The sequence below is a fragment of the Cyprinodon variegatus genome, unplaced genomic scaffold (genome assembly GCF_000732505.1).
Source record: "Cyprinodon variegatus isolate N-32 unplaced genomic scaffold, C_variegatus-1.0 Scaffold220, whole genome shotgun sequence".
NCBI classification, from domain to species: domain Eukaryota; kingdom Metazoa; phylum Chordata; class Actinopteri; order Cyprinodontiformes; family Cyprinodontidae; genus Cyprinodon; species Cyprinodon variegatus.
The window spans coordinates 314,172-328,064 of NW_015150673.1; the positions used below are offsets into that span (position 1 = coordinate 314,172).

At 38.0% G+C, this 13,893-nt stretch overlaps 1 protein-coding gene across 4 annotated transcripts in view; it reads left to right on the forward strand.

Moving 5' to 3' along the window:
* adcy7 (adenylate cyclase 7) overlaps nucleotides 1-13,893 on the forward strand; it is a 77,715-nt gene that overhangs the window by 62,071 nt on the left and 1,751 nt on the right. For all 4 annotated transcript variants that reach the window (XM_015380711.1, XM_015380714.1, XM_015380712.1 and 1 more), the window contains 12 exons: nucleotides 2,327-2,396; nucleotides 3,232-3,329; nucleotides 3,517-3,601; nucleotides 5,182-5,319; nucleotides 6,375-6,422; nucleotides 7,487-7,668; nucleotides 7,888-7,999; nucleotides 8,088-8,246; nucleotides 11,119-11,265; nucleotides 11,421-11,528; nucleotides 11,634-11,748; nucleotides 12,491-12,615. In XM_015380711.1, coding sequence (XP_015236197.1) covers nucleotides 2,327-2,396; nucleotides 3,232-3,329; nucleotides 3,517-3,601; nucleotides 5,182-5,319; nucleotides 6,375-6,422; nucleotides 7,487-7,668; nucleotides 7,888-7,999; nucleotides 8,088-8,246; nucleotides 11,119-11,265; nucleotides 11,421-11,528; nucleotides 11,634-11,748; nucleotides 12,491-12,615 — 1,387 coding nt within the window. The remainder of the gene's footprint in view (nucleotides 1-2,326; nucleotides 2,397-3,231; nucleotides 3,330-3,516; nucleotides 3,602-5,181; nucleotides 5,320-6,374; nucleotides 6,423-7,486; nucleotides 7,669-7,887; nucleotides 8,000-8,087; nucleotides 8,247-11,118; nucleotides 11,266-11,420; nucleotides 11,529-11,633; nucleotides 11,749-12,490; nucleotides 12,616-13,893) is intronic.

Below are 13,893 nucleotides of genomic sequence, written 5' to 3' on the forward strand. Positions count from 1 at the left end.
AAAACTCTGCAGACCAGAGAGAAAACAAAGACCTGTCTCACATTTAGCAAACAACTTGATCTTGATGATCCTCAGAACTTTTGAGAAAATGTTTTGTAGACTGACAAGGCATGATTCATTTTTGAAAGTTGCGGATCCTGTTAAACGTGATGTAAAAATAACCCTCTGTCAAAAAAACATCATACTGGCAGTCAAACATAGTGGTGATGATGTGAAGGTCTGAGGGTGCTGTGCTTCTCCAGGACCGCGGAAACTCGTAAATTCTTGGAACTCTAAATTCTCTCCACCACAAAATCTTAAAGAATGTCCAATTATCGGTTTGTGATCCCAAGCTCAGTTGTCTTTGGACTATGCAGCAATAGAGTGATATAAAGTCCTTAAGCAGGTTCCCTTCTGGATGGCTAAAGAAGCTAACGGACTGAGATATATATGTGTAGCACCTTACCAACAAAGCAATTCCCTCATGCGTATTAAACACTACTTGCTTATAAAGCTTTTTCCGCTCTAAAAAGCTTTTGCACATGATATAAAGGAGTTATTGCTAGATATCACAAATGCTTTACTGCAGTTTGTATCCCCAGTGGCGGCAAATATCGATTTCTAGGGCAATTTTTAACAGATTCTGCTTTGTTTGGGTATCGTTTCTATTAAAACTTTCCAAATAATCATTTGAAAACTGTAATTTGTGTTTATTTGGATTATCTTTTTCTGACATCAAAATGAGTGTGATGATCTTAGGTATGTAAATATGCTAGTGAAGATTCTCAGTCATCCAGGTCATAGTCATTCGAAAAATGTTAAAAAAAACAATCCACTGGACTTTGTTTCCATGTTTGAAGACCTTTCGCTTCCCATCGCTTCTCTTTGAATTGAGAAAGCTTCCTGGATGGGAAGCAAAACATCTTCAAACTTGGAAACAAAGTCCAGTGAATTATTTTTTTTTTTACTTTTTTGAATTAGGTATGTACATGGTATATAAGCCAAACACAGACTTACTGTATGTGTTCTGCTAAAAAACTTGCACATGTTAAAAAATGAATGAAGCTTAACCTGCAGATGGCTGCTTCAGCTCTGAAAAATAATCCACCCATGTTGGGATGGGGAAATACACTAAAGATGATTGACCTCTACATTTCAGTTTGGTGTTTTTGGCATCTGCTGTGGCGCTGCCTTAGATTAGACGTAGAAGGCGTGTCTGGGGTCTGACGCTGTAAATCAAATAGATTTAGTCCTGCTGCAGGTTTTTGATCAACTGCTGAGAAATGGTCCATGCTGTTTTTATTGGCTGGTGGTAAAGTAACACAACCTCATGTCTTGGTGTTTTCTTTGAGCTCTCTACAGCATATCTTTGGTTGATCATTTAGATCCTTTAGATCGAGTCTTTTTATTGTGCCGGTAAAAATCACCTTCTGATGGGAAGTGAATATAAATCTCCAGAATACAGAAAACAGCCCACGATTAAAAAGATGGAGAGTGCAGTTGAAATGGAGAAATCTCACTACGTTCAGCTCAGCTGAAGAAAAAAATTTACATTTGGGGATTTTGTTTTTTTTTAAATGCAAATAGAGGTTTTTGAAAAAATGTGAGAAAACTGCTCCGCACCATCTGGTCAACACAGGCTCATCCTTATCTGCAGAAAATGTATAAAAGCAAAGGAATATTGCATAGAATGATGCAATATATTTTGTTTTTGTTATTGGCTTTCAGCAGACAGGCAATCAAAGACATGTTTTTTTATATTTAAAAAAAAAACTCTGTTTTTATTTAGTGTGAACAGAAATGAAGATGGGATGTTGTCGACTTTTACTTTATCAGGTCACTAACACTGATTTATTAACTACACCAATAAAAGATCAACAAACTGCAGTTATATGGCAGGTAATATCATCAGAGTCTGTCCAGTTAACAGCAATGCATTTTACTTTATATGATCTAATTAAATTAATTCTTATTCTAACATGAGACCCCAGGTTGCTGCAGAACACATCTTTCCATGATCCAGTCCCAAAGAAAGCCTGCTGATCAGTCCTCAGTCACTACACATCATGAAGGTCTTATTGGCATCTAACAGGACCCCCTATGTAATTGTATCTGGACATTCCCGGAAACACTAAGGATCATGTTTATTGATTAAAGAACAGAGAGCGGTTCATTCTGCATGTATAAATGGAGAGTCTGCAGCAAAGAAGCATCATGGTGGATTCTTGTCATTCATTTCCCCTACAAGTCACAGTCCTTTCATCTTAAAAACTGCCCAGTTTCATGATGTTAGAATAAACACCTCAAAATATTCAGTTTCCTTTTAACCTTTATTTTCTTCTCACAGGCAGTGGTCGAATTCTGAAGAGAGTGGGAGTTCAGCTTTATGCTTTCCAAAAAAAGATGTAGAAAAACAGGTTGGTTTGACTTTAAGTTCTTTTTTATGACATTCAACAGTCAATCTACATAAACTGCATGTTTGTTTTGGGCTTTTGATGTGTTAGAGCTTCTGTATACAGTCAATAACATTTTGTTAAATGTTGCTGAGCAAGTTCTCCATCAAAGTAAGGTTTTGTTGCAATCAATACGCTTTTAGCATTATTCAGACTGGAGGGTGGACCGTTTATCCTGGGAGAATTTGTTTATAAGTTCAACTTGTTATATGGAAATAAACTTAATGCAGAGTCCAAAAAAATCAACTGTTTCAAATTGTTACACTTAAAGCTGGTGAATCGAGGTGATGGAGGAAATAATGCAGAGGAAATCTTTGCTCCCTTTGTGGAACACAGCAGTACCACTGGTAGAGAACCAGGCCCTCGTCATAATACTGCCGCTACCACACTTGACACCTGTAGACTGGATCTTTCTCAAAAAAAAAAAGAGGGCAAGCCAAATGCCTTCAAGTGTTTTAAATTTAAAACAGACACATTTTTCTCTTTAGCCTTATAACATCTAAACACACCGTCACAACTGTCAAGCATAGCACTAACAGTGTCACGTTTCCTTTACCATCTGTGTTCTGGGAATTAATTACTTCATCTCAAATCAGCTGTTTGTAAAATGTGGGGAAAATTCAGTTTTATCTTATTTACCTTAACATATATCACAATTAATTTTGGGAATGCATGAAGCAGGGAAACAAAAAACATAGTTAAATGTTGTATAATCATTGAAATTGCTATAATATAAAAGCTGAAATACATAATTAAAACCCTCTAATGGAAAGGATGCTCCTTTTTTCCCACTCCGTAGTACCGAGCCCTGGATTTACCGATGTTCAAGCATTATGTTGCCTGTGCAACCTTCATATTCCTCTGTATCTTCGTGATTCAAATGCTCAATGTCACAGAGTAAGTAACACCACACTTCCCTTTTTATTTGAATTTGTTTCTAATCATATTGTGTCAGACTCTGAAAGAAATACAGTAGGCTTTTGTTTTGTGCTTTCTGAAATCAATCATCTGTTATTGTTTAAAGAACTCCATAAAATGTAATTTTCAGTGGCTTAAACATTGACTTATTTTTTTTCTCTGCCAGTAAACAGAGGTTGTCGAAGTTCTTCGGAGTGTCGTTGTGTATTCTGCTGCTGACTTTGACCATCTGCTATGCAGGTCATTTGCAGGTCAGTATGATTAATTTTACCTTTAAATTGGCTTGCCGTTCAATTTGCAGTTTATCATGTTTTTTTTTCCCCCAAAATCTCGGTTTGTAGAAAAAAGGAAGGGCCCAAAAGCTTAGCTACACATGTGCATTATGTCCTAATACCTTGATGGATAGTATAATAATGGGATGTCATTTTTAGCAGAGAACATGTTCTAATCCTTTGTTTCGTTACAAATCCATTCTGCTTTACATGTCCATGACTTAAGTGCTTCGCTTTTGATCAAACTTAATATTCTGGTGCATTAGAAGGAAAATTGCGTGAGTCCTTTTCAAGGGATCTGCTCTGCTTTTGTGTTAAGGCCAAACAAGAGAATTATATGAGAAAGGGAATGCAGCATTGTTCTTTTTGTCCTTATACTTTCATCAGTTATCTTCCTGAAGCAGAGTGCAGATGAAATTTCAAATCATAATCATTGATTGAAATTTGATTAAACATTGAGGGGATCCTGACTCTTCAGTACGAGATTTTGCTGCGAGCCTTCAAATATCATGCTTACAGAGGGGAATCAAAACACCTGTAAACATGTGTAGAATTAACACTTTACAAAGCAAAACAATGAAATCTAAGTGAGTCAATTTTTATTGAAATAACTGTATCTACCTTGATATAAGCAGGTAGGGAAGACAAATTGCCTGTTGACAGAGATGATTTATAAAAAAAAAAAAACAACAACTCAATTATCTTATTTTTAAAGCGATTAATATCTAATTATCATATTTTGAGGGCAAAAATACTTATTCCATTCGCAGATTTTCATATTTACAAGAAAGAGAATCAAAACCAGGGATCTTTGCACCAATATTTGATAGACGTACTAAAAGTTAAGTTATTGACAAACAACTCTCTAGTTTGGTAGTTCTGTTTCTCTCTGATGGACAGATTAGCCAATCAGAAGCAGTTAAATTTAAACGTTGGTTTTTGCAGTTGTGTTTTGTGCAAATTTTCTTTTTTTCATTTGTTTTTCTTTTTTCGATTCAGTTCTGGAATGATCCAAATCAACATTTTTAAAAGGTTCAGAAGGAATGAGAAGAAAAAAACAAGATAATAACAGTGGCTATGTACAAGTGCTCATATTTAACACATTTTCATTTTTTTATATATAATAAAAAGGGTAATTACATAAATATAGTTTCATTTAGCTCATCAGCACTAAATAGAATAAAAACTGATTTTATATTTTACAGGTTTATTGTTTAGGTGATTTTGTAATTGTAGAAATCTTTTTTTACATGCTTTTCTTCCGCTGGTGAAGGAAGAGAAGAATTACATTCATCAGAAGAATGTTAAGATAGAGATTCGCTTAGAAATAGCTTGAGTTGAAATATTTAAATGGAAACATGACCTAGAAAAAACTCTTTATGTTCAAATGATGTCTGACAATATGTTTACAGCAGTTCTCTTCTCCAGCCTGGTTCTTACTAAGTCAGCTGCGAGTCAGTCAAACATGATGTCTGCTGAAGGCTGACTGAGCAGAAAGTCACATGCTCCTTTCACATGAATTCACCTTTTTTTATCTCACTTCTCTCTATCTACTGCAGCGCCTGTTTCCACGCAAGCTGTCAGGGTGTCAGTGGCTGCCGGCTGTATCGGAGGCGGTGGTTAAGCGGCCGTTTGTGCGCCTCCCTCTGGCAACCGTTACCACTGCCGTCATCGTTGTCCTGGCACTGTTTAACCTGGTAGGACAACGCTCATGATTAAAGGAATAGTACACCCAAAACATGATTAGCCTTCATTTTCTACTCACCCCCATGCTGAACAACACTCTGGAGTACTTTTTTGATATCTCAAATGCATCTGGAGATCTGGGAGGCTTCTTGCTGTCTGCTGACATTCAAATAATGGAGGTCTATGGCGCCCGAGGCAGAAAGGTCCATAAAAGTCCACAAAAAACGTGTCAATATTCCTCCATACTGCTCGTCCAATGTATTCCAAGTGTCCTGAGTGGGTAGCGTCCATAATTTACTCGAAACGAAGTCATTTAGAATGTTTTTAGAGCATAAACAGTAGTGTATAGGATTTCCTGAAAGCGCGCGCCTACGCGTTCACGACGCTACGGAAGCCGGCAGACCAAACCAGATGAAAGTGCGCATTCAGCGTCTGCTCTGCCGATAATGCAAGCGTAGAAGAAGAAATGTGCTGTTTACCTGTGCAAAGAAAGAAACAACGAAAGAAAAATGTCTGAGGACTTCAGTGTTGAGGAAGAGCATGAGTTCTTTGCCGAGCTGAATGCGCACTTTCATCTGGTTTGGTCTGCCGCGGTTTCCGTAGACTCGTGAACGCGCTTTTAGGAAATCCTATACACCACTGTTTATGCTCTAAAAACATTCTAAATGACTTCGTTTCGAGTAAATTATGGACGCTACCCACTCAGGACATTTGGAATACATTGGACGAGCAGTATGGAGGAATATTGACACGTTTTTTGTGGACTTTTATGGACCTTTCTGTCTCGGGCCCCATAGACCTCCATTATTTGAATGTCAGCAGACAGCAAGAAGCCTCCCAGATCTCCAGATGCATTTGAGATATCAAAAAAGTACTCCAGAGTGTTGTTCAGCATGGGGGTGAGTAGAAAATGAAGGCTAATCATGTTTTGGGTGTACTATTCCTTTAAGGCTTTGAGACAAGGTCATTGTGTTCGCTGATTTTCAATTCTAAGATTCCATGCTTTACTTTAAAACATGCTGTCCAGTGGTTCTTTGTCAATTTCTTTTATTCTACCTCCTGGCAGTGCTTTGCCCATATGGATCAGGAGAACGGAGCTGACTTGTCACTGCCCGTGAGTGGAAGATTCATTGACTTTTTTGCTTTCTTATAGTCCTGATAGATGAATTATATAATTATTATTTTACTCCAACCAGCTCATCTTGTGCTTTGAAAAAGTATTCAACCACCTTGAACTTTTCCACATTGTGATACTTCACCAACCCCTAGACAAAGTGGTCTTTCCACTAAAATTTGAGCTGCATATTTACTCAGGATTGCAGGTGTAGGCACCAGATCTGCTCTGGGCCGAGCCTCTTCTTATGACGCCATTCGGACAAACTGTACCCGTTTCTTAAGAATCAGATCCCTCGTGGAGTCTCAACATATTGTTACCCATATTTGCTATTATTTTACATTTCATCATCGATATAAAGTAGCCGAGAGTAGAAAACAATTATTGTCAATCTTGAAGGAAAGAACCGCCTTCTAAGGCAGACTGAGTTCTGCGATTTAACAAGGTGACACAAAAAGTCTACGCTTTGTTATCAATCAGGTAAAATAAAATCACTCATTAGCTACAGATGAACACTAGTGATGCTCCCAACTTGGTACATAGATGATGCATTGTATTTTTATCGTTGTCTGGGCAACCCGATGTTTAAAGTCATGTGGCAACATTCAGCCAATCATGTAGCATAACGTCTCTAACATGTGCAGGGCTCAGCAGATCTGACCAACAGAGCAGATCTGTTACCTACACCGGATATCTATCTCCCTCCATCCTCCTGCCAAGTCTGACCAGCTTCCTGCCCCTGCTAATAAATAATAAATATCCGCTGTACTGATTTTGTTGGTGATTTAAAAAAAATATGTCTTTGCTTTTTAAACGTAATAACACAACACTTTGTATTGGTCTATTGAATCCAATTCCAATTAAATGCATTTAAGTTTGCTGCTGTAAAGAAAGAAAAATCCAACAAATAAAGATAATTTTGCAAAGTACTGGAATTTTAACTTCCGTTTTATTAAAAGTATAAAGATTAAATGAAAATAAGCTGCATATTTAAGCAGGATAAATGTTTTTGAATGTGTATTCCTCACAGACCTTGTCTCCTCTCTGTACTCTCTGTCTGTCAGTACTCGGTATGCTGCTGTATCCTGTCACTCATCGCATGTGGGGTTTTCCTGCGAGTGAGCTTTGAGCTCAAAGTGGTCTTCCTCATTGTTGTGTCCGTCGTGTACTACTACATCATCTTCTGCAAGGAATACCACTTCGAAAGCTTCGATAAGTCGTTCAACAGCAGCTTTAACTGCAGCGAGTAGGTTATCCTGCCTTATCTTGTTGCAAACAAGCACAGGTCTTAGTTTCACACTGGTTTAAATCTATGTTTATTTTTTAGATAAAGACATGTCAATTCATTGAATTTCATAGTTTGTGTTAATGGTTTTACAGGCCTATAAAATATTTTTTTTTTCACTCTGCATGATTTTGCAAAGGGTAGTACTAAATAATCAATTCTGTTGTTCTTTTGCTTCAGGAGAAAAAATGAAACCTTGAGCAGCTGCATCGTGCTTGTAAAACACCTGCAGATTATGAGCGGCATTTACATCACCCTGTTTCTAATAACCATGCTCATCATATCAAAACAGGTAGGATTTTACCTCTTCCCTCAGTCCTCAAAGGAAAAAGACAACTAGAAACATTAACAGTCAAACACCCGCTGGGTCTGCCTCCTAGTACGAAAGCTGCTTTCGGCAGGACTTCCTGCTTAAGCACAAGAACCGCACAGAGCAGGACGAGATCGAGACGAGGGAGAACCTGAATCGTCTGCTGCTGGAAAACGTGCTGCCTGCCCACGTGGCATCACTGTTCGTCGGTGAGAACAAGAAGAACGAGGTAAGATTTCCAAAGCATTTTAGCTGCATCCTTCAGGTTAAGCCATCTGGTTGCTAGGCACCAAATGATAATTGATGCAGAGGAAGAACACTTAAAACAAAAAAAAAATGAAACAGTAAAATGCATAATGTAAGAGCTCTTGTCTAAGCTGGTATCAAAACACTCTGTTCACAGGTGTCTGACTCTGCTAGGGATTTTTTTTTTTTAACAAAGTGTTCTGAAAAGATGCCAATTTACTTTTGCATTTTTACATTAAAAGCAGCAATAATTCAGTAGTTCTATGAGCATCCTTGGACAAGTGAATCAATTTATTTCAGCAGCCTCCTATTCTCTGTGAAACATAGTACTTATTTAGCCGATTATAATGTTTAATGTTTACTCAGGAATTCATAATAATAGATAAACCAATATAAAGGGTTTTAAGTGCTGAAATATTAGTCTACAAAACATGTCAATGCACTGTCTAGAATGTGCACTCAGTAGTTGGATAGTCTTAGGTGTTCCTTTTGACTGAACTATTGTATCGATATAGAGTAAATAGATTCAATCAGCCTCTGCAAAGATGTGGGGGAAGCCAGATTGGTTTAGTTGTTTCCTTGAGCTCATCTGCATTGTTGCTTCTGGTGTCTCTCATCTTCTTCTGGACCTAAACCTCATAGATTCTGTTTAGTGTTTAGATCATGTGTGCTTGCTGTTATCAAAGCAGGGATTGATCGTTTTGGCAGTTTTAACTCGAACCCAGCAGAATGAAATCAGAAACTGGCCCTGGCATGTTTGGTCATGGCCTCCCCCCCATCATTATTTATATAATATGCAGAGACACAGCATTTCAGAGCACATGAACACACAGTGTGTTGTTTCACAAATTTAAATTAGGTGGGGGGGAAAAAAAGTTAAAATAATGAGGTAAAAAGACTTAAGCAGATAGTAATTTATCAAATCTGATTTGTTGTTAAAAAGCAATAATATTAAATTCAAAACGACAGAAATATAAAAGTACATGCAAGTTTGAATAACAAAAAAATAAGATACATGCAGGATAAACACTATTTTCCCAACATAAACCAATGAATCCAATATTTAAAGTAGGGAGTGATGCTGTATTCTCACTTTATCTTAGCAAAAAATAACATTAAAACAAAGCTTTTGCTTAAACAAGAATCTTTACTTCAAACGTACATGTAGGCGTATATCTGACAGGTTGAACGTTTGGGTAAAATAACTAATAATTGTATATAATATAAATGCATTTATACAGTCATAATTTAGCTGCAGTAAAAGTCTAAACCCTTTTCAAGAGGCAAATGTAACCGGTTACTGCTCACCTCTGTCAATAATAAAGTATCTATTTATGCCTATATTTAACAAATACTACATCGTAATATTAGAATAATTAACTTTATAGCAAGTTAAAATCATACTAGCATTAATTGAAAACATCACAGCAGCCATTTGCTCTCTCTGATGTATCTCGTTATAGCTTAAGGATTACATGTTTTATGGAAAAATATTTTATTACTGCATATGCACTTTGCATATTTGCCCACTGCATCTCTATACCATTGTTTTTATAAAGGGGGAGGATGAATATAATTAAATCTTAGTTATTTCTGACAGTGCTACAGTTCTCTGTTTCTTCTTACTGTTAGTATTTTATCTGACCTTTGCCTTCCCTGCTGGGTCACCCCTCTCCTCCTCCTCTTCCTCCTCCTCCTCATCTCGAACCTCCTTCATTTATTCTTCTTCCTGCTTCTTCAGTTTCTCTTTTGGCGCATAATTGGGAAAGTTATTTTGTTGAATTTTGTGCGTCAACTTAGAGGCTTTGCACCTTTTTTTTTTTCCTCCGAGCTTCTCTTCACCCTCTCCTTGTGTCTCCTAAACTGCTGTCCACATACCTGCCATTGTGGCGCCTCACTCGCGGGTATGACTTTATCTTAGGAAGATATAACCTTTGTTGCTCCCCAAGTACGAAATGAAGTGGGCAAGAAAACTTTTAGGTTTTCAGCACCAGCTACCTTAAAGAAATGAACTTCACTTTAAGGCCTTTGTGGAGATCAGAGAATTAAAATCCTTCTTAAATCTTTGCAATCAATTATTTTTGTGTGTAAACATTTTAGGTGAGATTTTTTGGAGAGTTTTAATGTTTTTAATTTATTGTATATGTTGTAAGTTGTATGCCGCTTGCCAGGTTTCAAGATTTTAAACCTCAATGAGACTAACCAGGTTAAAAAAGGCAAAAAGAGAAGAAAAAAAATAATGTTTTTACTGTTTATTTATGCATGCATCCAAATAAAAATATTTAATTTAATTTATTTATATGGTGCCAATTCACAACACTTAATCTCGAGGCACTTTACAGAGACAAGTCAGCCAGATCATGCAGTCAGATTGGTTCAAGGTTAGTGCAACTGGAATCAGAACTTCTATGAAAGTTTTCAAGGAGAGAGAATTACAAAGTTCTCACAAAATGCTTTATTAGTTCATCTATGTTGACTTTGGACTTGATAACAAAAACCTAAACAAAAATATAGTTCCTCAGTTATCTCTGGTTGATTCAATGTCACACTGGACCTAAAGCAATTTAGATTTTATAGCTCTCCTTTATTGATAGAAATCCCTGATTTTTTCATTTTCTGCTTCTGACATCGCTGCTTTCGCTCAAAGTTGGATTAAAATGACTGAATAAAAATGGTAAAATACGGGAATTGTCATATTAGAAATTATTAATGATAAATTCCACCTGATCTGACTACTTTTTACATAGAAAACACATTTTCAGAAAAAACTGAACCATCCTAATGTGTTCAGTGAAAATAGTAAAAGAAAAATCCAGAGCTGATTATTCACATGTGTTTTTTTATTTCTTTAACAGGACCTGTACTCCAAGTCATATGACTGTGTGTGCGTGATGTTTGCCTCTGTGCCGGATTTCAAAGAGTTTTACACCGAGTGTGATATTAACAAGGAGGGCTTGGAATGCCTTAGGCTGCTCAATGAGATCATCGCCGATTTTGATGAGGTCAGTGGAATAAAAATTAGAGAGTTTCATTTGTATTCCTGTTGCGATTCAAGTGTTAACTATCTGGCCAGCAGATAAAAATATATTTAAAAAAAGTGACGTTTCCATTTTGCATCCATTACTCACTCAGTTCGATGTTCAATGTTTTCCTCCAGCTGCTCTCTAAACCAAAGTTCAGCGCCGTGGAGAAGATCAAGACAATTGGCAGCACTTACATGGCAGCTGCGGGGCTCAGCGGGACGCCTGGGCAGGAAAACCATCAGGTGGGCTTGAATAGCGACTGGGGGCTGGAGTCAGGCCAGGGTCAGACAAGTTGTTTCAAGCAGGGACTAAATGTCAGAGGTATTGTGATGATGGTGTGTTTCCAGGACACAGAGAGGCAGCAGGCTCAGATAGGAATCATGGTGGAGTTTGCCATCGCCATGATGGGCAAGTTGGACGGCATCAACAGACATTCCTTCAACAGCTTCAGGCTTCGAGTGGGTGAGTGTGCACAGCCGCTTTATTGACTGTATGGTGGCCTATGCTGCTGGTAGGGCTGGCCACAGTAACTGCAGGTCTCCTTGGTTACCAATGAACTTTAACAGGTTGATCTGTTCCACTGACTGATATTTAGGTTATTATGTTATTGTTCTGTTGCCAGCCATCATGATTAAGTTCATGTTTAAGCCTTGCAGACCTAATCACCCATTTTCACTATTTCTATATGTTACAGCCACATATCTCAAGGTTTTTATCTTAACACTTTTGTAAAAACACCACAGAATGTGACTCCTTTCAGCTTTAAATGACTTTTTATCATACGATAAATCTAATATCTAAAATGTGTGAATTTCTGAAGAAGGGCTTTTTTATGAATCATGATTTCTGCTGCCTTAGTCATTTTTTCATGAATCTTAACAGTCAGACGGTTATTCCAACCTATGTTTGCATCACATGCTTAAACTGCAGTCTGCCTGGAGCCACACACTCCTGAACAGGCAGCAGCCCATCTGATTAAAAAGGCTATGCAAAGACTAATGCAATCAGAGGAGGAAAACCAATCAGAGATCTTTGCAGTTTTATATCATCATTAAAAACAAGCTTGATCTGGCAGTGAACAACATTTTTGTCTTTTGTGTCGTTCCCCTTTTGAAATTATTTTAATTTTTTTTAATCAATGTGATAAGCTCGGCAGATTAAATAACAGAGAACTCAAACTAAACTTGATATTTTCTCCTCAAAGGAATTAATCATGGCCCAGTGATAGCTGGAGTTATTGGAGCGAGGAAACCACAGTATGACATCTGGGGCAACACCGTGAACGTTGCCAGCAGAATGGAAACCACTGGAGAAATGGGGAAGATTCAGGTATTTTTAATGTTTTCTGTTACCTTACCCTAATTCTGATCAAACTTTAAATTCAATTTGTAATTCTGAACCGATATATGACTTTAAAGGGGTCATAGAATGATTGTATATGGTCTCTGAATTTGGTGTGTAACATTGGTTGGGCTGAAAATGGCAGATTTGCTGTTCTATGAGCCCTAATGCAGCCTGGTTAAGAGCCCTAGCATGAAACAGGTTTCTTCTTTTTATGGTACGCTCATGAATATTTAGATCAGCTGTGCTCTGATTGGCTGGTTTACAACGAGTGACGCTGCTGTGCAAAGACGCATCATAGCAACAAGCACTCACTCACTGAAACATTGAGATTGTTGATATAGTAGGGTGACCAGACATCTTCTTTTTCCCGGACTTGTCCTACTTTTGAATTGAATTCCGGGCAGAATTTCAAAATTGTCCGGGATTTTGGTCGACTACAGCGCAGCAGAACCGAGCCATCAGGTCCGAGGCTGGTCCGGGAACCCCGTCGATGGTTGCCTGGAGACCGGCGGCCCTGTCCTACCCGGTAATGCAAATGGGGGGAAGCATACCCGTCACCGGGTCAGGTTCGGGCGCTCCGTCCCCGGCTGGCTCCCTGCCCCCGTCCCCCGGGGTTCCCGGACCAGCCTCGGAGCTGATGGCTCGGTTTGAGTCCCCGTGTGCATGAAGGAGTTACTTCTCTGTTTCCCAATAGTTTGGTGGTAGACTAGGATGCTACTTTGTTGTTAGTAGATTTGTTTCCACATGCGAGCTAGCTCTGTAGCTCAGTCTCCCTTTCTCTTGTTCATTCTCTCCTTAACTTGCTTGTCAGTTTAGGAGGACGGTCATGTTCATGTCCTTGTTTTCGTTTCTGAAGACAGAACAAACAACGCTCAGCAAGATGTCACACTCCTAGGATATTTTATTAAACTGACTAAAAGGTTTACCTCTGACCTGCTGATTGTTTTCTTGCAAGCATCCAAGTTAAAAACTGTGGATTTTATCTCTGGGTATCAGAGTAAATGGGGTTTAATATTAATACATACCCAATCTTTAGGATGTTTATGCAGTTCCTACTCTCCAGTTATGAGCTTATTTGTGTTGGTGTACCAATAAGAATCCCAGTAAAGCAAAAGTGGAACGAGTACTAGAAGGACGTAATCAAGTAAAAGCTTCACTACTTCAACATATTTCTAGTTTAGGAAAAGTAATAACTAGCCTTCCAAGAAAAGCTTCAGTAGGAGGTAAAATATCAGAAAAAGGATACTTAAGTACTTCGTATCT